This window comes from Lynx canadensis, chromosome D1, assembly GCF_007474595.2.
Source record: "Lynx canadensis isolate LIC74 chromosome D1, mLynCan4.pri.v2, whole genome shotgun sequence".
Taxonomy (NCBI): Eukaryota; Metazoa; Chordata; class Mammalia; order Carnivora; family Felidae; genus Lynx; species Lynx canadensis.
The window spans coordinates 57,182,999-57,210,087 of NC_044312.2; the positions used below are offsets into that span (position 1 = coordinate 57,182,999).

Consider the following 27,089-nt stretch of genomic DNA (forward strand, 5'->3'; position numbering starts at 1 on the left):
GTGACAATGTGTACAATACAAAGGTAATTTTTTTGTATTTTTTTAAGGTTTATCTATTTATTTTTGAGACAGACAGGGTAAGGGGGGGGGGGGGGATGGGGGGAGAGGGAGAGAGAGAGAGAGAGAGAGAGAGAGAGAGAGAGAGAGAATCTCAAGCAGGCTCTGCACTGCCAGCACAGAGCCCAATGCGGGGCTCAAACCCACAAAACTGTGAGATCATGACCTGAGCCGAAACCAGGAGTCGGATGCTTAACCGACTCAGTCACCCAGGCACCCCAAGTACAAAGATTATTAGTAAAGCTTTCTGAAAGTAAAAGTCCTTAGGAAAAGCAAGAAAAGTCCTTAGGAAAAGTCAAATCCATTTTTCAAAAGAAGTTGGGTACAAACTAGACAGAAGTATTAGGATAATCATCTCACTGTTCGACAACAACAAAACAAACAGCAGTCATCGGAATTAGGCTCTTTATTCATGTTCTTTGTTTCAGAGTCCCGGTAGTTTCTATGGTACGGAGGGCACTTCTGGCACTTGGTATCACGGAGCCAAGACATGCTCAGACCACACTGAACCAGAGCACCCCCCTCTGACAGGCAGTTATAGACACTCCAATCAGGGACAGAAGGGAAATACCACTGAAATGACAACCCCAAGTCAAGGCTTAGCTTCAGTCTTAGGCTGTCATCCTGGGACATCTGGGATGACCTGGAAGCAAGCCAGAATAGAGAAGACTAATTTAGAGTGAGTGCTCAGCAAGTTTAGAACACTATCCAATCTACAGGGGATACAGTATGCTTCTCCCTGTGGGGGAGCTTGCCCTGGCCTTGTCTCTTAGCTCCAGAAGGCCAAGGATCTTTGACTCATTTATTCGTTCAGTGAAACTTTACTGCTGTCTGTTCTGTGCCAGACTCTGTGACAGGCCCCATGCCGGGTGCAGAGGACAAAGAGAAGAATCGGACACAGTCCTTACCTTCAGGGAATTCAGAATATAATAGAAAAAGCATATATTTATAAAGCAACCATTGTGATTCAAGGTAAAAAGGACAGAGGGAGGATTCATAGAGACTTGGCCCTCAAGGAATTCAGAGCCTCGCAGGGGCCTACAGGGCACAACAACAGAAATACATGGCAAACTGTGGTGATGGCCAAAGGGAGGTTTCCACTGTGCACTCTGGCAGCACAGGAAAGGATGGCATGACATCTACTGACTAATGCAGTGGGGAAAACTCACAGCCTACTGAAGAAGCCTGAGCAGCCTAATCTGGCTGAAATGGAAGCACTGAATCCTACTACCCTGGAAAGGAGGCTGCGCAGCCTTAGGCTGACGTCTATGGGTCCCTTAGGCTACCCAACAGACAGGGTGCCATGTCTCTGATCTGTGGCTGCAGCTGCATGATATCCCATGGATACGAGGGGGGATTGGTGACCAGGAGAAACAGGTCCAAATATAGCATCCAAATAACGAGGGCCTGAAGTACATAATAGTGGCCTAGGAGTGAGGGCATCAGGAGTTGGGGAGCATGAGCAGCACCAGCAGGTTGAAGGGATCGGAAGATGATCTGGGTACAGATCAGCAGCAGGAGGTCCCTACCTATGCTTTCCTGCACTCCCAGGCATGGGCCATGTGTACTGGATGGATCCATTCTAAGGGTCCCAAGATGGGGGGGGGGGGGACATCTACAGGCAAAGGACCACAGCCTCTGTAGTCCTCTCTTCACACTTCTAGATTAGAGGCCTCCAGTCTGCTGTCCTTTTTTCTTCACAGCTGCCATCACCTGCCCAATATTTTTCATTCTACCAACCTGAAAGGGCTAGAAATGGGCTTAGTTAGGATACCAGTATCATGGCATTGGACCCAGGGCCCCGAAGGCTTGGGTAATTGGCACAGAGTTGGAGTGCCTCCAGCTGTTTTTGTTAGTCACGTGGAACATGGACAAGTTGAGCCAGCTTAAAGTTACAGGGCTGGGCAGGAACTTATCTGTAGCCTAAACTGTGGGCCCATGCAGGCCTCCTTCCCTTTCCATACGTGTTGGAAACAGCTCCAGCCTGTTATCATTTCTTCTTCACAGAGGCCTCCACCTACACCATCTCTCCAGCCTCTGTCTCTATCTGTGCCACATTCTCTCTCTTCCTTAAGGTGCCAGGACTCCTACCCTGCTGCTCTTTTGCTTCAGAGCCACCATTGCCCACTCTGTTCCTCTCCCTAATCCTCATTCTGGATTACTTCTGTAATTGGATTACAAATGTCGGATTACCCAACCCTCTTTTCTTGCTATTCCTGAAATATACACACAGGCCCTTTGCCTATGAGGAGTTTCACTGCTAATCACGAAGGAGAAGCAAACATGAAGCAAAGGGGAAGGAGAAAGGGAAGGGCAATTCAGAGATGGAGAAGACATCTAATGAGTGCTGGTACTGGACGGCTGTGGTCCACACTGGCATGTGACTGAGGTCCCTCCTTGGATGGTTCCAAAGAAGTCTTGATATTTTCATTTTCTCCATCCCTTAGACCTTGTTGGAGAATGGAGCCACCCCCCTGTTCCCATCTATTTGGGGATGGTGTTCAGGAAAGCTTTGCAGAACAGGAAGTTTCTACTACTACTCAGGAGAGGGTTGCCCTTCCCCACCTCCTCCCTATACCAGCAGCTCTGTCACCCCCTCCACTGCCATCTCGACAGAGGTCTTCTCTGACAGTGGGCTTCGTATGAAGGAGAGATAAGTATTCATTACCCCACCCAACAACTGGCAGCCCTACATGCCAGACAAAATGTAGACACCCTTTAGCAGGCGATGAAGAGCCACAAATAATTTTCAACCAGGGAATGTCAATAGGAAGCACCTTACATTATGCAAGGCTCTCAAGAATATTTAGGTAAATGTACAAATGAGTGAATGAATGATCATAACTGTGTGCTGGGAGAATAACTTTGACAAATGGCTGAGAGGCTAAGGGAATTTTAAGAAGTCACTCTAAGCCATGGACTTAAGCCATATGCAGGAGTAGGTGAAGTTAATCTCTGCTTTCATCCTGCACGACTCTTCCCCATAGGACTGGGGCACCGCCAACCCCTAGCCTCCTAGGCTATGCTCCAAGACTAACACTTGCTCTCTGGGCCATTATTCAGCACCAAATATAGTTCTCTGATACAAGGTATTTTTCTCCTAAAATAGGAGGAAAACCAAGTATCTCATGATAGAATTTCTGTTACAATAATAGGCTATGGGGAAAGAATCTAAAATAAGAAGAACCAATCTGGTATCATCTGAGAGACCCACCACTGGCAAAGTTTAGCCCCAAACCTATCAGACAAAGAGGCAGCCCTACTCCACAAACAGTATTTGTAGCAGGTCCAAAAAAACAGGCCTGATTCAGAGGTCTGAGGTCCAGAGACCTTCCTAATGGTCTTCCTAAAGACATCCTCCATGGGTAAAGAAGTGGCTAGGCCAGAACAACATTCTGAGAAAAATGGGCCTGGGGGAAACCCAGAAGCCTGGTCAAGCCCTGGGGCAGATGACTCCAAGCACAATGAAGATGCAACTAAGACAATGACATCAAGAGCTACCATCACCTCAACTTAAAGCCCAACATCTACAAACTAGCTGCATTGATCTTCTTGAATTTTCTCCCACTTCTAGCCCCATAAACTGTGAGCTCCTTGAGGGCAGAGACCATGGGAAGTTCTGTCCAATGCTTTAAAGTCCTAATCCATGTCCTTTTCTCATCAGGAACCATCCTAGTAAATGAACTTCAGGTTCATCTTCCATAAAAGTAATGCCATCAGAAACAATATGTGCACCTGGGTGGCTCAGTTCGTTGAATAACTGACTTTGGCTCAGGTCATGATCTCACAGTTTGTGAGTTCGAGCCCCGCGTTGGCCTCTGTGCTGACAGCTCAGAGCCTGAAGCCTGCTTCAGATTCTGTGTCTCCCTCTCTCTCTGCTCCTTCCCTGCTCATGCTCTGTGTGTGTGTGTGTGTGTGTGTGTGTGTGTGTGTCTCTCAATAATAAATAAATGTTAAAAAAAAATTTTAAAAAATATGTGCCATTATCAAGGGCCACTGGCATTGAGCTTCTCATTTTCTCCTTAGGGAGTAAGCATTCCAGATAAGGAAGAAAGATTGAACACAGCTGCAAAGCTGGAGAAGGTAGGTGACCTCATGATCCTACTGTTTTGCCCAATTCCTCTAGGACAGAGAACCTATAGAGTTCTAAACATGATTAAAAGGGTGTGTGTGTGTGTGTGTGTGTTTGTTATTAAGAACAGAACAAAACATCCAGATCTTCCTTCGTGCCAGAACACCTGCTTGTAGCCTCACACCTGGATGAGTGGTGAGTCATTGGAAATGATGAGTCCTCTGACTTCCCTTTTGAGATCAGAGTCTGCTACGGAGCCAGAATTTGCTGATCATGGAGCATGCAGACACTCTGTCTTTCCTAGAAATGAGAAGAAGAAAAATCCCAGAACCAATCCTCTCATTTTACAAATGGAGACCTGACGCCCAGAGAGTTCAGGTGATAGGTTCAACATCCCTCAGCAAGACAATGGCACAACCAGGACCACATCATGGTTTCCCAACTCATAGTTCTTTCCACTGTAGTAGCTATGAAAAAATTTTCATTTTGCTCCTTGGAGGAGAAGGAAAAAAGGTAGGGAGCACAATATTAAGTTTTTGGATTCTCTGTAGGCTTCAATAACTTCTGTTAACCTGGCCTCCATTATCCTGGCTGTGGTTGCCTTCTGTGGTTTCCTTTCCATGGAAAATTGGGTCCTAAGTCAGTTTTTAGCTTTCAATTGGCTCAGGGTTCTTATCAGGGCTGGTGAAGTCCCCATGCACATGGCTCAGGATCTCTCGGTCTGTAAACAGGCGGAAGGCAATCTGCTCACACTCTCGCTTGGTCCCACATTCAAACAGACACCCAAACAAGCCCTCCTTTTCCAAAGCAGCCAAATCAGAGTAGCCACAGGGCCCGCAGTGCAAGATCCAGGGGTGGGACCAGCAGGCAGCATCCAAGGGGGTCTGATTGAGGTAGATGCCTAAGTTGACCCTCCTCTTCTTACAGGTTGGGTGTGAGTACAAGAGCCATGATTCAGACAGTGTTCCAGCTTCTTGCTCTAGCCTTAGTGATCTGTCCAGTAGAGGGCTCTGCTGAATGGTAGAAGCATCTTTGCCATTAGGCTCCTGGCACCCACGTAAGATCTCTGGGGGCCGGAAACTCACCACACTGCCTTGGCAGCCATGCGGGGGCTCACAGAGCTGTCGGCTCAGGGCTAGTCTCTGAAAGCATTCACCACGGTCATCGCTGAAAGCCTCCGCCCGGCACCTGTTTGGTGTCCGGGCACTGCAATACAGCACGGGGTTGCCACCCCTCCCAGTCACCTCTGCCACTTCGCACTCCACTGTTGCCATGGGCTGAATGAGCCTGCCGTGGTGCCATGTGGCCCCTAGGTCATCACTGTAGATCATCAGGGAATGAGGCTTGGCTTTACATGGTAGCCGGAAGCAAAAGAACCAGTAAGGGATGTAGTAGGCATATGCAGGGATGACCAGCCTCCCCGACTGTAGCTGGATGCCATGACCTGGGCCCACAGCGAATGTGGCCCAACGCTTCACCTCTGCACCAATAACCTCTTCAGTCAAGTCCCTCACCTCGCTCCATGAACAGCCAGTGTCTCGACTGCAGATGAAGCAGAGGCGGGCTGCATTCCTGCCTGACATGACCTGCTGACGCTCGGTGACATGGCCTCGCACACAGATGAAGAATAGGTATACACAGCCGTTTTTCTGCTCCCACACAGGACAGGGGTTCATGGTCCGATGCCCAGGTAATGTGGCTTCCATCAGTGGCTTCAAAGGTCCCCACTAGACAAGGGGAAGGGGGAGAGAGCAGGAGTGAGAGACTACTAGGAATACATGAGGCTCATTAAAAGCATTAGTCTTTTTCAGTGATAAGAAAGAAATGATATTAAAATCTATGAAATCATGAAGGCTCAAGTATTCACTAAATTCTCAAACATTACAGGATAATTTATAAGGCTGGGAAGAGGCAATGCTAGATATTGTATAAGCTGTCCCCTCTGTCTAGAACACTTCCTCACTTTGTCTAGATGCCCAATTCACCCTCCAAACTCAAAAGTCCCCTCCTTTGTAAAGCTTTCTATGAACTTCCTCTGCTCCCCTCCTCTCACCAAAGCAACTGGTAGCTTCCTCTTTGTACACACAGAAGAGTTATAGAACTTATTATATAATAATCATCCTTTTTTGTGTGACTGGCTCCCTTCCTAGATTATGAGTCTTTTGAGGAGTGCCCAGCACATGATAGGAGCTAAACAAATATTTTTTAAAAGAAAGAAAAACCAAGAAAAGTAGAAGGAAGTAGAAAAAAAAAGAAATGAAGAAAACTAAAGCAAAGCGGACAAATATGAAATTTAGGCAAATAAAGGGAAATTTAAAACAAAGAGTTTTTCCTTCCTCTACTATCCTGGGGAGGCAATTCATAACACTGGCATTAAAAACTCAAGCATGGAGTCAGAGATACCTAGTTCAAACCAGCCTTCATCACTCATTGTGTGACCTCAGGCAAGTTACTTGAACTTAACTTTACCTCAAATTCTTTATCAATGAAGTGGAAAATGTAACAACATGCTCACACAGGAGTTGCTGTAAGGCTAAAATGAGATAATGCCTATTCAGACATATTACAAAGAAAGGCCTAATCTCCTTAATAGATTTTTAAAACTGTATTATAAATTGGTAAAAAAAAAAAAAAAAATTCCAGAAACCCATCTGAAATGGGCAAAGAGGAAGACCAGACAACTCACAGAAAGAGGAAAAAACAACAAAAACATGTGCAACCTCACACATAAAACAGAAAAGCAAATTAAAATTAAAATTGATGTAGTACCTTTCATCTAACAAACTGGCAACGGCATAAACTTTGACAATATTCTGTTGGCAAAAATGTGAAGAAACAGGTACTCTCTTATATCGACCAAAGTGTAAAATGCTTCAACATTTACGTGGGGCATATCAAAATTCCAGATGCATTCATCCTTTCCCAGCATGCCTAATTCTGGGAATTTATCCTAAGGTATATCTGCTCATCAAATTAAGTATATACAAGATTACTTACTCACTGTGGCATTGCTTGGAAAAGCAAAATATCATGAACCCAAATATTCATCAACGGGACTGGTTACATGAACACACAATGCAAGAGATGCAAAAAGAAAAAGGAAGGCCTCTACACCTTGAGATGGAAAGATCTCCCTAACATATTGTTAAATGAACAAAGCAAAGTACAGACCAGTGGATGCAGCATGCTACTTTTTGCATCAGAAATATGGAGGAAAAGGGCTTCCTGTAACAGCGACCTAGGTAATTTGAACCAACATTTCCATTGAGACTGGAGACGACAGATAAAATATTAAGACAAAAACATCTGGCTAAAAGCATCAGGGAGGAAACAAGACAATGAGGAATTATAGGCCAAGAACTGAGAGAAGTTCATTCAGAGAGGTTGGCCTGGTATTTCAAGTCCTTTTTCCTCTCAGGGTATCTCTGCTAATTCTCAAAGAGATAACTGAAAAGCTGAGAAGCTGAACAATTTGTTTGACAGCCTTATGGGGCTAGGAGGACAAAAATTTGGGGCCCTGGTAAACCCCCATGCTTTAAGATGGAACTTTAAAGAGCTAAATGCAGAGCAAGGGTGAAACTGAAGTAGACTAGCCTTCACAACCACCACTCTAGAAAACTGGCTAGCATTATCTCCTGAAGGGGAACATAAACATACCCTATGATCCAGTAATGACATTTCTAGGCATAAGTCCAGCAAAAATGCATGCACGTATTAGCAAAAACATGTACAAGAATCTTCAGAGAAGCCTGTACACAACAGTTCAGATAAACCTCAAAAATAGTGAACAAAAGAAGCCAAACATAAAGAATAAAGATTAAAAACAAGCAAAACTAAACTCCAGAGCTATAAATAAGGATAGTAATTATCTCTGGGAAAGAGAGGGGGGATAAGAGAAGGTTCTGAGGTATTGTTAGTATTCTACTTCTTGAGCTAAGTGATGAGTCCACAAGTGTTGGCTTTGTCAGTTCACAGAGCAGACATCCATGTTTTGTACATTTGACATTTATGTTATGTTTTCTACATATGTGTTACCACTCCACATTATAAACATTTTAAAGAGGAGTATTGGGGTGCCTGGGAAATCTTGTCACACACTACAACACACATGAACTTTCAGGACATTATGCTCAGTGAAATAAGCCAATCACAAAAAAACACACCTACTGTATGATTCCACTTACACGAGGTATCCAAAGTATCTAAAAACTCATAAAAACAAGGAAGAATGGTGGTAGCTAGCAGATGGGGCAGGGGGAAATGAGGGTTGTCCAAAGAGTATAAAGCAGCAGTCTCGATGAAAACGTTGCAGAGATTTGTTGCACCACAATGTGCCTATAGTTAACAAAACTGCAATGTACACTTAAAATGGTTAAGATGGAAAATTTAGGTATATCCTACTACGATTAAAAATTTTTAAATGTTTGGGGCGCCTGGGTGGCGCAGTCGGTTAAGCATCTGACTTCAGCCAGGTCACGATCTCGCGGTCGTGGGTTCGAGCCCCGCGTCGGGCTCTGGGCTGATGGCTCAGAGCCTGGAGCCTGTTTCCGATTCTGTGTCTCCCTCTCTCTCTGCCCCTCCCCCGTTCATGCTCTGTCTCTCTCTGTCCCAAAAATAAATAAACGTTGAAAAAAAAAATTTTTTTTTAACGTTTATTTATTTTTGAGAGGGAGAGAGACAGAGTGTGAGTGGAGGATGGGCAGAGAGAGAAAGGGAGACACAGAATCTGACACAAGTTCCAGGCTCCTAGCTGTCAGCACACAGCCCGATGCAGGGCTCGAACTCACAAACCATGAGGTCATGACCTGAGCCGAACTCGGACACTTAATGACTGAGCCACCCAGGAGCCTCGATCCTACTACAATTTAAAAAAATTTGGGGGGGGGGCACCTGGGTGGCTCAGTCGGTTGGGCATCCAACTTCGGCCCAGGTCATGATCTCACAGTCCATGTTTAAATAAACATTAAAATTTTTTTAAATAAAAAATATATATAATGTATTTTTTTTAAACCAGCAAATGTGAAAAAGATTAAGAGGTTTTAGCTGATGGTCTACTTAACATTAGTCAACTGTATTATGCAGCTGCCAAAAAAACAAATGCTATTTTATGTATTAAAAGACTGCATTAAAAGGATAAAAAACAGGATAGCCACCTCATTGCTGAGCTGGTCAGTCTATCCTTGGAGCCCTAAATTCAAAGGACCATTCTTTGAAAAAGGACACTGACATTCCAAATCAAATCCCAAAGACAGTAATCACAGCTTTCAAGGGCCCAGAAACGAAATCAAGACTGTGGTCTTAAGAGCCACTAAAAGAATGAAGCTGGCAAGCACCCAAATCAAAAGACTCAGAACGTATGAATACTGCTTTCAGGTACATCAAAGAGCATTCTCTGGAAAAGGGACTTTCTATTATGTATAGATCAGATGTCCCAGAAGCTGGAACAAGACCAATGGGTAATTATAGAGAAGTACAGGTTGTCTCACTCCAAAAACAAAAGTTAACAGTTGCCACAGGATTAAGTTCCTCATCTGAGGAGGTGTGTAAGCAGATCCTTTATAGAAGATGACTAATGTTGAATTCCTACTATGCAATTGCTATTATTAATTACATTTTATAGATGATGAAACAGAGAAGAGTCAAACGTCCCAGGTCACATGGCCAATAAATGGTAGATCTTGCCTGACTCCAAAGCCATGTTCTTAACCCCTAAGATATTAGTAGCTACCAAGGGAATACAGAAGATCTCTTTACTGGGAAAGAAGCTAGGCTGATGATTCTTCTAACTTCAAGATTCTACAGACAGATAAATCAGAGAATGGAAGGGATAAAATACAGAGAAGGGAGAATGAGTTCAAGTGGACACATCTGTGAACGTTTCTGAGGTTACACAACAAACATGGTCCAGTAAAAAGTGCTCAACAGCCTAACTGTTTGCAATAGAAAGCAGGGCAACACGACCGCAGGCAATGCCTGTCCTGGAGGGAATAAAAAACTAGAACTCCAAGGTAGGCTGCCCGCTTGGCCTCTCTGGAGGCCAATGATACAAGCAGAGGTGTGGTCCTAGGAAGCAGCCATGAGGAAGGCTCATGACAAGATGGGTGAAAGAGCAGGGACTGAAAGTTCCCTAAAGTAAAAATCATTCCCACAAGGAGATGTGAGCAAGTCATCCAGAGCAGAGACAGGGGTTGCTGGCAAGGCCCACACTCAGCAGAAAAGCATTTGCGCTGTAATAGCAAAAAAAGAAAGAAGAAAAAAAAAAAGTCATCCCTATAGAGGTAATGTTTTCATGGTGATATCTCCATGAGTAGAAAACCAGCAGGATTAGAGTGCCTATTATAAAGATACATATGTTTGTTTGTTTACAAAAGGCTCTCAAATCCATGGTCTCATCTGATCCTCACTTCAACCAGCTCTGCAAGAGAAAAGAAAAACGGGATCTGAAATAACCCTATACTCACAGGCCCAAGGGCAGCAATCATTCTTTGCTCTCGAAAAATGCAGTAAAAATGTGCTACTTAGGGGCAAGGGCTCCAACCCCATCTCTGCTGCTCAGTAGGTGTGTGTCTGAGGCAAACCACTTTTAATCCCATTTCCTCCTTTACGATGGGGATAGTATGTACCTCACATAAACCATGCAGAAGGGGGAGGATTGTTGTTATCCTTGCCCTCACCATCTGCTAGTTGTCTTGAACAAGCTACCTATCTCTTGGAATACCAGGATCCCTGATCAGAAAACTGGACTAACGATGCTTCCTTCCTTCCCTGGATGACTTATAAGAACAAAAGAAAATGTGAATGAAAAACACACGTTAGCTGAATTTGAATGAACCGTGGAGGCCTCTGGAATCAGAGATGGAATTTAAAGCCTGTTTCTGCTGTTTTATTACAGCTATGTGACCGTGAGCAAAGTGGCAACCTCTCTGAGCTTCAGTTTCCTCATCTGCAAAATGTGACTGACAACCGTGCCTATGTCACAACAGAGCGGTTATCGAGAATCTAATGTGCACCTAGCACACAGGAAGTACTCAGTAAGTGAGAGCCGTTGCTTTTACTGTTTCTTTTTTTCTTCCTCATCTCCCACGCAGGGTTCTTCCAGCACAGATGGGAAAGGGCACAGGCCCTGAAGTGCTCTAAGCAATGTGGAGAGAGATTGAGGCTGAGAGCCAGATCTGGGATGAGGAGTCACCTGTACCGAGTGCCCAGTCCTCAACCCTCGCCTCAGCACCAGGTGGAGAGCATCCTCATCCCTGCTCGTGGAGCGCTTCTCTGCAAAGGCCAGGAAGGTGTGGGTGGGGGGGATGTAGAGCAGGGCTGGGATTCGGTAGGTGATCCCTCTCTTGTCTTCCTGCTGGAACAGAGGGCTGCTGAAGGAGCACGATGTCACTTCTTCCATGACCTCTGCAAGGATAGGAGGCAGCTAAATGTGGGGCCATACCCAAATGCTGGCCTGTGCACAAGTTCTGCTCTATCATTCTATTTCTGAAGATCACACACAGGGAGGCACGGATGTACTCAAATGTTTACTTTTTTGTCCAAAGGTAACACCATGGTCTCAATAGCACAAAGCAAGCAATACGCATGCTCATTGAACAAATCTATCCTCCACACTCTGGGGAAATCCTATGCAGCCTGTGTCAAGTATGTCTTTACGGAGATTCTGCATGGGCTGCTGCCAAGCATCCAGGGGTATTACCAGCCTGGGTGGTTTCCCATGTCAATTTCTGTGGAGGTTTTAGGCCATTCGGATAATATAAATATAAATCCAAATCCATATGAGGAAAAGCCTGTGGTTAAGAACTCTCTGGGGAAACTTTCCCCCTCTATTAGAGCCTAGGATAAGAGGCAATCTTTATCATCTCTCTGTGTCAGCAAAAAGAATTCTTTTTACCTAGTCCACCATACCAGCGGGTGCAGACTTTCAAGGGACCTAGTTTCACGCAGCGATCTTAGTTCCGATACACCATGTGGGCCCACGGTTTCATTCACTGCAACAGCAGGTCTACTAAAGCCCAAACTTCTAGGTAAGTGAGAGCAGCAAACATCCAGGGCAACTGAGGTCAGGTTACGGGGCTAACTAGTCTGGTTTTCAGTTTACTCTTGGCTTCTAGGTCCCTGGGAATTTCTCTTACTTTCTTGCAATTTCAGCTATAAAGGACTTTATTATATTTTATCTACAATTTACAGGTTAGCTAGCCTGTCATAATGCTGAAGATGTAAGTCTGCAGGTACACTTCTCAAAGAAATCAGGGGTTCTACTTCTCAGAGGCCCAAAAAGGGAATCAAGCCAGACAGAAGCAGGCTTAGAATTTTTTTATCTTTCACTATCTGTCATTCAAACCCTTTCATATAAATCACTTGTAATATCAGACTATAAAAATGAGGCCCAGAAGGCCTTATTCATTTATTTAGTAAATACTTCTGGGTGCCCACTCCAAGTCAGGCCAAAAGGTAGGTGCTGAGGCGACAAAAAGGAATCAGAAGTCCCTGCCCACATCCAAGTGAGGGAGACAGACATACAGGGACAATTACAATATCATGCGATAAGTGCCACATTAGAGGTCAACATGATAGCGTGTAGGAAAACAGAAAAAGGATCTGTCTAGATCAGGGCAGTGGAGGGTTTCTGGAGAGAAAAAAACTGAGTCAAGTGAACTCCTGCCTCATATCCTTATGCTCTGTGCCTAGAACATTCTTGTTTCACATAACCACATAGTTCACTCCCTAAACTCCTTCAGCCCTGTTCCAATGTCATCTAATCTATGAGGTCTTTCCTGACAACTCCCCTGCCCCTCTCTATCCCCTCTCTGCTCTCTTCTCCATGCCACTTATCATCCAGATTGTACTTGTTTAATATATACTACACAACAGAAGCTCCATAAAGGGCAGGGATGAGTCTGTTCTATTCACCGCTACACCATTATACCTAGAACCATGCCTGGTAATTGATAGGCACTTGACGAATTATCTGTTAAATGACTGAATGAATGAGTGAGCTGGATCTTAAAGGATGAATAGCGAGTCAGCCAACTGAAGGGTGAAAAGGGCAGAGGGGGTGAATGTGAAAAGCCTACAAATGATAGAAAACAGCATGTTTTCTGTGGGGGGGACTGTCGATAGTGCAGCATGACTAGAACAGAGTGCAGAAGTGGGACTGAAGGGGTCAGCAGAATCCAGGTCCTGGGAGGCCTTGCTACCTTATTAGGGTGTTTATCCCACAGAGAGGGAGCCACTCAAGAGTTTTTGGCAGAGGAATGGCATGATCAGGTATGCATTTTAGACCAATCTCCCAGGTAGCCTGTGGGCAATAAACTGAAAGAAAAAGTTGCACTGCTTTTGGCCACAGGTGCCTAGTGTCAATCAAGACAAACTTATCCAAAGACATACCAATGATTCACTTGGTCACTTGTTTCTAACTTAAAGAAGAACCGTGACTCACTATCATGAGAGGAATGGGGAGTTAGCCTCCGGAGTCCAGAAGAAAAGCCTCCTCCCCTCACTCCCAATTCTGTGCTCTCAGTAGCAGAATTGAAAAGCAAGTGGGAATTGTCTTCTTCACAAAGTACTAGAGCACACTTCTCTCTCCTTAACTCAGGCTCTCCTGCCAGAGAAGGTCAGGCTCTCCTAAGTAAAGATCTGTCCTTGAGCCAAGCTGGCGTGATGGTTAAGAACATAGGATTAGGACCCCACTAGGACTACCTGACTTTGGGCATGTTATTTAACTTTCCTAATGTTTCAGGATCCTCATATATAAAATTCAGTAGAGTTGTAGAGAGAATTAAGCTAAAAATTGAAGTGGCTGTTACAGAGCCCATGCCATAGTATGAGCTCAATATATGGCAGTTATTATTTTTAGACTGTCAATCACTACATATTCTACAGTTGACTGTTGGACAACACAGGGATTAGGGGTGCTGACCCCAACTCTGGGGGGTATAAACTTTTTGTATCACTTTTGACTCCCCTCAAAACTACGAATAGCCTACTGTTGACTGGAAGCCTTACCAATAACATAAATAATTAACACATATTTTGTATGTATAGATGTATTATATACTGTATTCTTACAATAATGTTAGAGAAAAGAAAATGTTAAGAAAATCACAAGTTATAGAAAACACATTTATAGTACAGTACTATATTTATTTTAAAAATGCTTCTTTAAGTGAAACTGCAATTCTAAGCTGTGTTGTTCAAGGATCAAGGGTAGTCTTATTTCTTGAAACCTGTGGATGGTGATGATGATGATGATGATGATAACAGTTACAACTCTTTCTTAAAAGTATTTAAATCCGTCTACGCCTCTGGGAAAGATTGTATTTAAACTCTCATGCGCCCACACATTAATTACAAGTGAATACCACACTATTAATGATCAGTTAACACATGATTATTAGTTCACACCCATGAATTCCCTGGGTGATAATAATAAAGCAAAGAATAGGCATGGAGTGGGGAGGAGCAACTGGGAAAAAGGAGAGGGAGAGGTAGTGGGGACAGCACCAAAGCGGAAGCACAGCTTCTCATATGGGGCTTGATTCACATCCCATCTATACTTCCGTGTGACCTGGTGCTAGTCACTTAATCTCTCTAGGTCTTGGGACTCCTATGCTCGTAAAATGTAGATAATACCTATATAAGATGACCAATACGAAGAACTACTCAAAAGTGCTTTATAAACTTTAAAGCACTATATAAGTAAAAATATTAAAACTTTCGATGTCTTCACAATTTCACTTATGGCTTTGCTATCACTATAACAATTAGAATCACTATCATTAACTTTTTGTTAATTATGGTTATGTTGATCATGGTGACGACAGTGGTAAGCAGCATAGACGACTCTGGCACTGAAACCCAAACTTTCACACAAACCATATACTGGGAACTAAGGATAGAGAAGGATTAGATACAGTTCTGCTTTGGTGTTGTTCATGTTAGCAGAGGACTCAAGCTATTAATTGCTACTCCATATAATCCTCCCTGCTCTCTTACTGGGAAAGAGTATAGTGTAGCCTGGACTTTGAAGTGTAATGTGCTTTGACACTTACTAGCAAGTCATTTTATCTCTGAGTCTCTTTTTTTCTGACTTGTAATGAGGATAATGCCACCTATTTCTCAGCATAAAAGAACAACGTAATTCCAAAGACTCCAGTTAATTCAGTGCAGCAGGCAGCCATCAGTGAACCCCAGAAAGAGGCCTCCCTAACTCATTTATTTATTCCTAACAATTAATATTTAAAAAGCACCCATCCTTTGTCAGGCCTGTTGAGATCCAGCACTCCAAATCCCTCTCATTGTACACATGGGAAAACTCAGGCCCTCGGAGGGGAATAAGCTTATATTAGGCCACTTAAGTTAGTAGCAGCAAGCCTGGACCAAGATTCAGGTCTCCTAAGTTGCAGCTCGGGACTCTCTACAACCCATACAACCCTTTCTGGTAAGGGCTGCCTCTGGCTCGGTTCCCTTTCATCTCTAAAATGGTAATTCTACGGTTTAGGTTTGGCTTGGTTGGAAGGAAAACAAAAATAGACTAGCCAAGAATACTCTCTGGCCATGTCTGAATTCCTGGCCCACTGGAGGGCTCTGACTCAATATTCCCCTCAGACTGGATTTCCTAAGCCCAGGCGGTGCCGCCGAACCTGTCCCCACACTCAGAGTGCCCCACTTTTCGGGGATCTCTGCAATGTCGCAGCCCCGCTCACCTTCACGGGACCCCAGCTCCTCCATCTCTCTCGGAGCAGAGCTGGGCGCCGGGCAGCTCTCAGGTCTCGGACACCGAAGCGCGGGAGAATGAACCACGCAGCGGGGAGAGGGAGAGAGACCGCGGAAGACACGGAAGCAACACGAAAACTGAAAAAAAAAAAGGGCGACACGGCCACGGAGAGAAGGAAACACCGACAGACCCGGACGTCCAGACTACCCAGCCGGGAAGCGACGGCGGGGACGCGCGGAGGCGGCAGCCGGCCGGCGGTTGGACCCACAGTTGGCCGCTGCCCAGAGTCGGCCCCGCCCCCATGGGACGGGCGCAGGCGAGGCCCCGCCCCCTCGGTGCCCCGCCGCCGCAGTCCTTTCTCTCCCGCGCCCCTAGCCCGGTCCCAGACACCGTGTGGACCTGCCCCTTGCTCTCCCCGACCACCACCAGCTCCAGCTTAGCCCCGAGATTGGCTTTGGCTCAGGCCCTGGGCCTACCTCTGCTCCCGTGGGCCGGGCAGCAACCTGGCTCCGCCCCCCACCCTTCCATTTCCTCCCCCTTCATCCCTCCCCTCAGTCCCCTTGCCCCACGCTCGTATCTATTGGTTGCCTGTCAGCTCATAGGTATCACCGCCTAAAATTTCCCCGAACAGCCTGGGAGTCCAGCAAAGGTTCCGGCCCGCAAGAAAGAACTCCACAAAAAGAACCAGAGATCCAGCGCATTAGACGAACCCCTCCCCCCTAAAAAAATTAAAATTATATGTTATTTTATACGTGTGTACATGATTATACGTTGACAAAATAATAGTATTATAATCCATTGAATAAAAACCCATGAGTTCATATTGACATAATTCTATAGAATTCCAATTAATAAATGTGGACTCTGCTCAGACGATTTGAACACAATATAGCTTATTTTGAACACCTGCTTTTCTTCTGAGTCTGGAATTTTGGTACATGCCAGGCAGAGGGTGCAGACATACCAGTCCCCAGATTCCCTAGGCAGAAACATGGTGCACATGCTGCATTTTCCTTGCTGGGGGAAAGTGTGCTTAGTGCAACCCCTCAGGAGAAGGAGAGAGCATACGAAATACACATGGATTCCTTCAGACTCCACTTGTGTCTTTTTCTCTTATGATCCAATGTGTCTTTACTACATTGCTGTAATAAAGTTGCTGTGAGTGCAACTATTAGGCTGAGTCCCATGAGTCCTTCTAGTGAGTCTATGAACCTAGGAGTGGTCTTGGGAACCCTTAACCAAATACCATATATAGTTTTAAAACTTGTAAAACAATACCATATAGTGTTGAAGAAAATGCATAGGAATAATAAATACTAAATTCAGGGGAGTAGTTACTTCTGAGAGTGCAGGGAGTAGGACATGATTAAGGATACCCAAGGGACTAATTTTTTAAGGTGGTTCATTTTATTATTCTGTAAACCTTATTATTTGTCTAAAACATTTGTTTTTAAAGATTGGCTCCCACAAAGTCCTAGGGCTCTTCACCCAGACTTCTCCAAACTCACAATCACCAATTCTGTAGATCAATCACCAAGTCAATTTTAGAAAAATATCTAAAGCTAATGCCAGATTTCTGTCAATTCTTTGACTGGTGGTCTTGGTCTTATGCCTGAGACAGTGAGTTGCAATCTCTATATTTGGAGGCGATAAGATCTTGGCTCAAATCCAGACTTCCCACTCCCTACCTCAGTGACCTTGGCAAGTTATTTAACTCCTGTGCCTCAGTTTTCTCATCTGTAAAATGGGCACTCTTGGCACATCCTCATTCATGGCTCAAAGGAAACAAGTTTCACTTCCTGTAACCTCCTAGGCCTCCATGTTAAAATAGTTACTCCTCTTCCAACCATCACAGTACCTTACACATCACTTCTGATGAATTTTGTTTGCCACTCTATTGGCCACCCTGATTAATCTGACAGAAATGGGACTTAATCCATCCTAAAAGGATAGTATCAACAAAACTCCAAGCAACAGGATGAGACCAATCTACAAAACTGACCTTACCCATACCCAAGGGCCAGGGCTCAACTAGGTAGGAAAACAAACAACATAAAACAAAACAAAACAAAACAAAAAACCAAGAAAACCAACCAACCATAAGCCATCAAGGTCTGCTTTAGAAAGCTGGGTGCCATTCTCTTATATCTGTATTGACCTTAAACCCAGCCTGAGGCATTAATCTGGGTACAGAGAATGTATTAGTGTTTGCAGACTCTACCTGGGCCCACAAGGAAGTCAAGGGCAATTCTATCATCCATAACCACATTGGCCAGTGAACTGAGGCTCACCCAAAGGCCTTCCAGGGCTAAGGTGGTATCATTGTTGCCTTCAGCTAAAGTCAGGGATGAATTTCATATCAACATTTCAAACAGGATGACCCTCAAGATAGGATAACTTCTTGCAGAACGTGCATAAATAAATCAGCCAACCCTCCGGGAAGTTCCCCTATGTAACCAAAGGCAGCTTCATCTTGGAGGAATCTCTACAGTCATCTGAGGGCTACATGATCTAATGGTGGTTCTTCTTTAAACACTTGAAGGTTGCTTATGACCCTCCCTACGGAACAAGGCACGATGTTTTCAGGGAGGGGGCAAGTTAATGCCTGACTTCCACATAGAAGGTATAGTCCTGAGGTCATATGTGATACCCCTGTTTACAATTGTTGGGACCTCCTAACTGGGACCTATTATCAATTAGGGGACACAGGTTGACAGTGTCACTAATGAGGCCTCCTGGTACCTGGTAGGCTTCAGAGTCCCCATCCACTTAAGTATGATTGAAACCAGGCCTTATTTTTGGAAAGACGGTCTGATGGCAGTTGGCCCAAACTGTCCCATATGTCCACACCAACAGTGAGGTGGCATTTGTCCACCCCATAAGGAAACAGCAATAGCTACAAGAATGGGGGTGACGGAGACATGTAGAGGTTGTGCATTTTACAGAGAGGAATAGGAGCTGCAAGTGCACCTGATGTTTCCGATAGACTTTTCAGTAGGTTAAAGGGAATGACTATCAAATTGTGGTCAGAGCCATCTAGTGGGGGATGTCAAACCAAGTAGTCAGTCAAGTTTATGGAGTTTGCAACAGCTTGGTAGAATTGTACTAGGCCATTTTCCTTTCAGAGAAAGGCTCTAGAGGTGACTCTTTTTCCAAATGTCATGATCTAGGACCATGTCAAACCAACGAGAGAATCCAAGTGCCTGAAACAGAATTCAATGAGAACCAGAATTCAATGTGACTAGGCTGCCACCTGGAAGTTGTAGTAACAAGGTGGGCCTGGGGATGCTGTTAGGGCAAATATAACATCATGCCTAACAATGGTCAGGGCTGAAAACATAATTTTCAGGATAAATCTACACAACACTCTCCAATCCCTCTCATTTTGATCATTACACCATAAGCAGCTATGAGAGTTAATTTTATGCATCGATTTGACTGGGACACGGGGTCCCCAGATATTTGATTAAGCATTATTCTGGGTATGTCTGAGGATGTTCCTTGATCAGATTACCATTTGACTCAGTAGATCCAGTAAAGCAAACTGCCCTGTCAAAAATAGGTGGGTTTCATCCAATCTGTTGGAAACCTGAATAGGACAAAAGTTGGGGTAAAGGAGAATTCACTCTATCTGCCTGTCTTCAAGCCAGGAAATGAGCCTTTTCCTCCTCCTGAACTGGAACTTATACCATCAGTTCTCTTGGTCTTTAGGCCTTTAGATTCAGATTGGAACTACACCACAGGCTCTCCCGATCTCCAGCTTGCCAAGAGCAGGTCCTGGGACTTTCCAGCTTCCATAATCACGTGACCCATTTTCTTATAACACATCTCTTTATATATTCATGAACATATTCATTCTTTTTTTTCTGGAGAATCTTAATACTGCAGTAAAGACAAAGTGACCGCTTTCTGGGGACAGCCACATTCAGTGGCCAAACTGCTTTACAAAGGTGTATTGACCAGGACAAGGTAAGTGAAGTAGTCAGAAATCTTGTGACTGTAGGCTGTTTTTTCAGTAGGCTGTCCCAACATTCAACAATAGTCGATGCCTGTGGATGGAGGAGTGGAAAGTCAATCAAATACTTTGATTATCAGCCCTCTGCTGTTGAGTGGTTTTCACAATAAAGATTCACCACTGTCAGAATGTATGTGGTAAAGGAAAACAAAATCATGAGACAGATTAGTTTCAAGATCAAAACAGGGTAGAGTTGGCTGATTGACTAGAACAGCAACACTGTAACCTGAAAAAGTATCCTGTTGAAGCACTATTGGTAACCTCAAGAGGGAACCAAAGGCCTGACAGAGTTAGTCAGCCAGAAGTGGATGGAGGCCATGCTTGGGCTATGTGGCTTCACTCATGGCTAGACTAAAAGGGCTTTTTTTTTCTTTTTTTTAATGTTTATTTATTTTGACAGAGAGAGACAGAGCATGAGCGGGGGAGGGGCAGAGACAGAGACACAGAATCCTAAGCAGGCTCCAGGCTCTGAGCTGTCAGCACAGAGCCTGACGCGGGGCTCGAACTCAAAGACTGCGAGATCATGACCTGAGCTGAAGTCAGAGGCTCAACCGACTGAGCCACCCAGGTGCCCCTAGACTAACAGGACTTTTAACAGGAGTCACAAACCTGGCATGTAGTGGTAGCCTCTGCACCAGAAGCATAAAACTTTTACTCTGTGTCCAGGCTATGATGGTGCATGTAATGTCATAACTGATATGATGATGGATACAGGCAATGATGGTGGCAATCTGAGTGGTTACAGGCTCCGTCAGCAGTTTGATTCCAGTTGGTCTTCAGTGAATAAGCCCCCACTGTGAGCATCTACATGAGTGATCCAGACAGTTCAACTAATAGCTGCAATTCATTTTTAGTTTGTGGCCCCCAAGAGTGTCTTTAATCTGACAGTCTATGTCTGCCAAGTGATAGACCATAGCCCGAGTCAGTAAAAATATAACATGTTTGGTCTCTAAGGTCCCTTGCTTAGGACAAGGGTCATAGCCTTCAATTCAGCCCATTGTGCTGACCAGCCTTTACTGTAGTCAGTTTCCAGAAACATCACTTGACACCGACAGCTCTTAACTTAGCTGGACCATAAGTGAACCAGGTTCAGGCATCTGACTGGGAAAGTCTCTATAATCAAGGGCACTTTTGAGCCAGTGGCCTTGCTTCAAGCAGCTGAGTCTTGGAATACAGTCTTTCCAAAGGAGTGGGTATCACTTTTTCAAGTAAAACTAAGATGGGCAGTGGCTGCATCCCCAAAATGCATCATTTCCATTTGACTAGGGAAGGCTGCTGGGCTTTTTGTTAATTTCAAGTTTGAGTTCGTGTAACCCAAAGTGGGGATGTTAGGCCAGGTACCAGGCTTCTACAGGTCAGACGTCATTTCAACAATAGCAGTAGTAGCCTCCCAGCTGTCCAACTTTTTCAAAGGGTGTACTTGGTGCCTGCAAAGGATACGTGGCACTGCTATATTAGGAAATGGGCTGAGTACTCCAGCAGTCACCAAGTTCTCACCTAACTAAAGCTGTTGATTTTCCTTTCTCACCTCTTAGGATTCTGTATTTTGTTATGCTACTCAAGAGGAAACAGGAATCACTTCTCTATAAGCAGTAGTCCCTGAATGGGAGACTTGCAAACTTTCACACTTCAATTTAATGTATAACTGCTGTCAATAACACATTACTGTGAAAGCCATACAACAGTAACACTGAGCCCATGTAGAGGCTCCCCTACAGTTATTTAGTTTTCCTTTCCTACTACAGACTTTGCCCAAACCCTGCCAGGTGAAGTCAAGCACTCCCCCACTCTCCCCACCAACTACAGGGACTCAGACCAAGCAATCTGAGACCGATATTGCAAGGCACAGCCACAGCCACCAAGAAATCATGTTCCAACCCAAGAGTTTGAGGAAGTCACAGGAGTAGGAGAGGCTAACCTGCAGGGGGCAGCTGGGTCAGCAGGAAGGTCTTTTCTCTGACTCCTGCTCTGGGGTCAGTGCTGCCTTTTCCCTAGTGTACCTCTTGGCTCTGAGGAGCACCTAGGGTTCAGGGGCTATTTTTTTGTTTGCCCACCTTGCATACTACCATGGATCTGCCCCACAGTCCTTGGTACTTCTGACCATTCCTGTGCCCAGGGCTCCCTGTGCCCATGGGACCAAGTAGGATGGTGACTTAGATGCTTATATTCAGTAGAGTTGTTAAAAGGGAGTCCCTCTCCTCCTCAAAGATCCCCAACATAAATAGCTTCTTTCCTTAAAACAAAGGGAGAAAAGGATCAGGGGTTATAGAGAGACTGGCCTTGTGCCAGTAAACAAGGTCATGTACTTACTTTCACTTCAAATGGCTACCTGCTTGGTCATAACAAACTCCTAATATATTTGGTCCATTCAAACTCTGTATCTTTATTGCCATTTATTTCACCTTCGGGGAACCCTCTACTCATCAGCCACAGCCATAGAGCCTTCAGCTGGGGCCACAGGCTTACTGCCTTGTTGTCAAAACATTCTTTCCTCCTCCTGTCCAGAAAAGAGTGAACAACAACCTAAGTACCATTTGGGCAATGTGTTTCAATCCTACCTCTTGCTGTTTTGCCTCAAAAATTTCATTAACAGGTGGGACAGTGAAGGACCCTTACCCACTTGCTCAGCAGTATTTCCTACCAGACCCCAGGTTATTTTCTCACATCCTCTCACCCAACCCATGTCCTTTCTCTTGTAGAAAGCCATGGCTACCTGTATCCTGTCCTTGTTACCCAAACTGTCAGAGTAGCCTATGAAAGGGCTACAATTTTATCCTACTTGCAACTAACAGGTTAGCCTACTATTTTATCATGGATACTGGTAGAAGACATGAGACTCCCAGATCAAACACAAAGAACTTTTACACTTACAGGAAGCAACGTGAGCGGGTTTGTGCTAGTTCTTCAAGCCCCCCTCCCCAACAAAAGTGACTTGGGGTAGGTCTAGATAGATGGATGCCTACACATGCAGGGGGATGTGTCACAGGAAAAGAACGCTGAGCTTGGGAGATTCAACATTTTTATAGTGCAAAGTAGGGAAGAGACATTACTTCAATTCTCAAGATTGCTTACTGCCAGAACACTAAGATATGCCCCAGGAAGTGGTCAGGGTCTTACATTCACATGAAGTGAGAACATGCAGGGGTGCTCAGGGCTCATGGTAGATTGCTTCTCCTAACAGTTCTTCATTCTCTAGTGGGTCCCCTTTAACAGCATTATAAGCCAAATCCAGGGAACTAAGAGCTTGAATACTACTCAATATTCATCAATGGTTTCCCATTGTCACAGGGTTTGACACAGGGAACTCTTCCCAAAGGGCCAAAGCTCCCTCACAGCAGTCAAGACCCCCTGCAAAAAGTTCCCAGTCCTTTACTGTGGTCTCTGAACAGATCTAAGCTTGGCCTGATAAATTGTAGGAGGGGTTTGGCTGTTAAGACAACTCAACAGTTGCCATTCTTCCTTAATAGGCATTCTGTACCTGAATCCCTTCTCTCCCAAGCAAACTAGCTGAAGTTTAGAAAATTCACCTGGTTTCTGCCCACAGAAGTAAGGGATTTCCCTCTTTTCATGCTCCTGTAGGGGTGTGTCTGTAACTGCTGTCTGAAAGGAGGAATCTGCTGCCCACTCATGATGAATATTAGTGTCACTAGTTATAATAGGGTGGAGAGCCAAGGCTGCCAGATTAGTGAGGAAATCCATTAATGTTGGGATTCAACAACCAGGGCACCTTCTGAGCAACTACCTGCCTCTGAACCTACTTTCCCAGTACTCAGAGCTTGCAACCATCTTCTCCAACCTTATTTCTAACAGGGAATAATGTATTTAAATGTATTTATGGATTTCCGGAGGAGACAAGATAGCAGAACAGCATGGAAGTTTTTTTTGTGTCTCGCATCCGTGAAATACAGCCAGATCAACACTAAACCATCTTGTACACCTAGAAAACTGATTTGAGGATGAACACAACAATCTGCACAACATGAACCACAAAATTAAGCAGGTACGCAGCGCGGACAGGTGAACTGGGGAGGAGAGAAGCCGCAAAGGGCAGGGAGCTGTTTTTGCTTGCGGACAGAGAAGATGAGGAAGGGGGTGGGGAGTATGAGAAAAGCACCCTCCCCCCAAAGCAGCTGGAGACAAAGTGGAAAAGTGGAAACAGCCGTAGGGACTTAACTAAAAAAGGGAGAAAGGAGAGGGCTTAAATTTCATTAAGGCTCTATAAACAGGGGGAGCAGAGTTTGAAACTCCACAGCTCAATACCTGGTGGTGCTCTGGTGGGAAGGGCGAATCTCCAGGAGCAGAATAGCATCCGGGAGGTCCACGGGCCACACAGAGAGAAGCAGTTCCATTGCTGGAAGGACATTTGGTAGAGACTGTGTGGCCGCCTGGTCGCAGCAGACCCCAGAGAACACCCACATTCGCTGGTGCTGGAACAAGGTCGTTAAGGGTGAAACCTGGTACCAGATGTATGTTGTGATTTTCCATAATCCCTGAAACGCTGGTGCTATATGATCGTGTTAACTTTTTCTGGGGCAGGCTGGCACCCAGTTGCAGTCTCCGGGCATCGGCAGCAGCACAGTCCTGCGAATATTCCTGGGTGTGGCCAGCACTGGCCATTGCTCGGTGAGACCCTCTCCCAAAGGATCTGAGCAGGTCAAAGCCACAGTCCCTCAGAATTGAGGGGTCAGGAAATACAGCCGCATCTGAGATAAAACCCAGGAGAGAGGTGCCTCCTGGCAAACTGAAGGCTTGGTCACAGACAGTGTAAAAGCAGGGAGTGGACAGAAGCCGGAGACAAAGGACGGGTGTGCGATTGCTGGTTGGGGAGAGCACAGAGTTCCCACACTTGAGACTGAATAGCTGGGCGAAGCCATTTTCACTCCTCCCGCGCATGCGCATACCCACCTACAAGCACCATAACAATGCACCCAGTAAGGTAAGCAGTGCCATCTAGTGGAGAATGGAGCCGTTTAAACTAAGCCCCGCCCAACTGGGCCAACCTTACTTTTCAGGAACAACACAAATCTCGCCGCCTGCTTAGTTTATGGACTATAAAGTGCTTCATAGTTTGACCTCTAGGGGAAAACAATGTAGTTTCAATCGTATTTCAGTCTGTTCACTGGTACCTCTATTCAAATTTTTCTTTTTCATGAATACAGAAAGAGAAAAAAATTATTTTTATTTTCAGTTTTTATTAAAAATATTCTTCCTTATTATTTTCTACTATATTTTTTACTTTTTTTATATTTTTCAAATTATATTTTACTTCCATCATTTCATTTCACTGTTATTCATTTTCTCAAATTTTCAAATTTTTTTTTGTTTTTCTTTTTTATCCCTTTTTTTTCCTAATCTATTAAACTCCTTTCAAGAACCAGACCACAACACACCTAGGATCTATATTATTTATATGATTTTGTGTGTGTGTTGTTTTTAATTTTTTAATTTTTTTTTTTACCTTATCAATTCCTTTTCTTCAAAATGACGAAACGAAGGCATTCAATCCAAAAGAAAGAGCAGGAAGAAATGACAGCTAGGAACTTAATCAACACAGATACAAGCAAGATGTCTGAACCAGAATTTAGAATCGCGATAATAAGAATACTAGCTGGGGTCAAAAACAGATTAGAATCCTTCTCTGTGGAGATAAAAGAAGTAAACGCTAGTCAGGATGAAATAAAAAATGCAATAACTGAGCTGCAATCTCGAATGGATGCCACAGCAGCAAGGATACGAGGCAGAGCAGTGAATCAGCATTATAGAGGACAAACTTATGGAGAATGAAGCAGAAAAAAAGAGAGAGACTAAGACAAAAGACCACAATTTAAAAATTAGAGAAATCAGTGACTCATTAAAAAGGAACAACATAAAAATCATAGGTGTCCCAGAAGATGAAGAGAGAGAAAAGGGGTAGAAGGGTTATATGAGCAAATCATAGCGGCAAACTTTCCTAACCTGGGGATAGACACAGACATCAAAACCCAGGAAGCACAGAGGACTCCCATTAAACAAAAACCGACCATCAACAAGGCATATCATAGTCAAGTTCACAAAATACTCAGGCGAGGAAAGAATCATGAAAGCAGCAAGGGGAAAAAAGCCCTTAACCTACAAGGGAAGACAGATCAGGTTTGCAGCAGACCTATCCACAGAAACTTGGCAGGACAGAAAGGAGTGGCAGGATATATTCAATGTGCTGAACTGGAAAAATATGCAGCCAAGAATTCTTTATCCAGCCAGCAAGGATGTCATTCAAAATAGAAGGAGAGATTAAAAGTTTCCCAAACAAAAATTAAAGAGGTTTATGACCACTAAACCAGCCCTGCAAGAAATTTTAAGGGGGACTCTCTGAGAGGAAAAAAGATAAAAAGATAAAAAAAAAAAATAAAAAAAAAAAAAAGATCAAAAGCAACACAGACTAGAAAGGACCAGAGAACACCACCAGAAACTCCGACTCTACAAGCAACATAATGGCAATAAATTCATATCTTTCAGTACTCACTCTAAACGTCAATGGACTAACAGCTCCAATCAAAAGACACAGGGTAACAGAATGGATAAGAAAACAAGATCCATCTATATGCTGTTTACAAGAGACCCACTTTAGACCTAAAGACACCTTCAGATTGAAAGTAAGGGGACAGAGAACCATCTATTATGCTAATGGTCGACAAAAGAAAGGTGTAGTAGCCATACTTGTATCCTTGATACTTGTATCAGACAATCTAGACTTTAAAATAAAGACTGTAACAAGAGATGAAGAAGGGCATTATATCATAATTAAGGGGTCTATTCACCAAGAAGACCTAACAAGTGTAAATATTTATGTTCCAAATGTGGAAGCACCCAAATATACAAATCAATTAATCACAAACATAAAGAAACTCATTCATAATAATACCATAATAGCAGGGGACTTCAACACCCCACTTACAGCAATGGACAGATCATCTAAACAGAAAATCAACAAAGAAACAATGGCTTTGAATGACACACTGGACTGGATGGACTTAACAGATAATTCAGAACATTTCATCCTAAAGCAGAGGAATATACATTCTTCTCCAGTACACATGGAACGTTCTCCAGAATAGATCACATAATGGGACACAAATTAGCCCTCAACAAGTACAAAAAGACTGAGATCATACCGTGCATATTTTCAGACCACAATGCTATGAAACTTGAAATCAACCACAAGAAAAAAATGTGGAAAGGTAACAAATACT

General features: G+C 44.1%; 1 protein-coding gene across 3 annotated transcripts; it reads right to left on the reverse strand.

The window, feature by feature from the left end:
• Positions 1-447: 447 nt before the first annotated feature.
• Positions 448-24,278, reverse strand: NEU3 (neuraminidase 3). Of its 3 annotated transcripts, XM_030332175.2 has the most exons (4): positions 24,122-24,278; positions 15,835-15,954; positions 11,319-11,530; positions 3,966-5,856 (listed from the first exon to the last, which is right to left on the reverse strand). In XM_030332175.2, the coding sequence occupies exons 1-4, from the start codon at positions 24,276-24,278 to the stop codon at positions 4,777-4,779; spliced, it is 1,569 nt and encodes a 522-aa protein (XP_030188035.1). In that variant the 3' UTR covers positions 3,966-4,776. The 3 variants fall into 3 exon arrangements, with proteins under 3 accessions (XP_030188034.1, XP_030188035.1, XP_030188033.1); XM_030332174.2 differs by lacking the exon at positions 24,122-24,278 and having other exon boundaries at positions 448-5,856; positions 15,835-16,085; XM_030332173.1 differs by lacking the exon at positions 24,122-24,278 and having other exon boundaries at positions 11,325-11,530; positions 15,835-15,929.
• Positions 24,279-27,089: the final 2,811 nt, after the last annotated feature.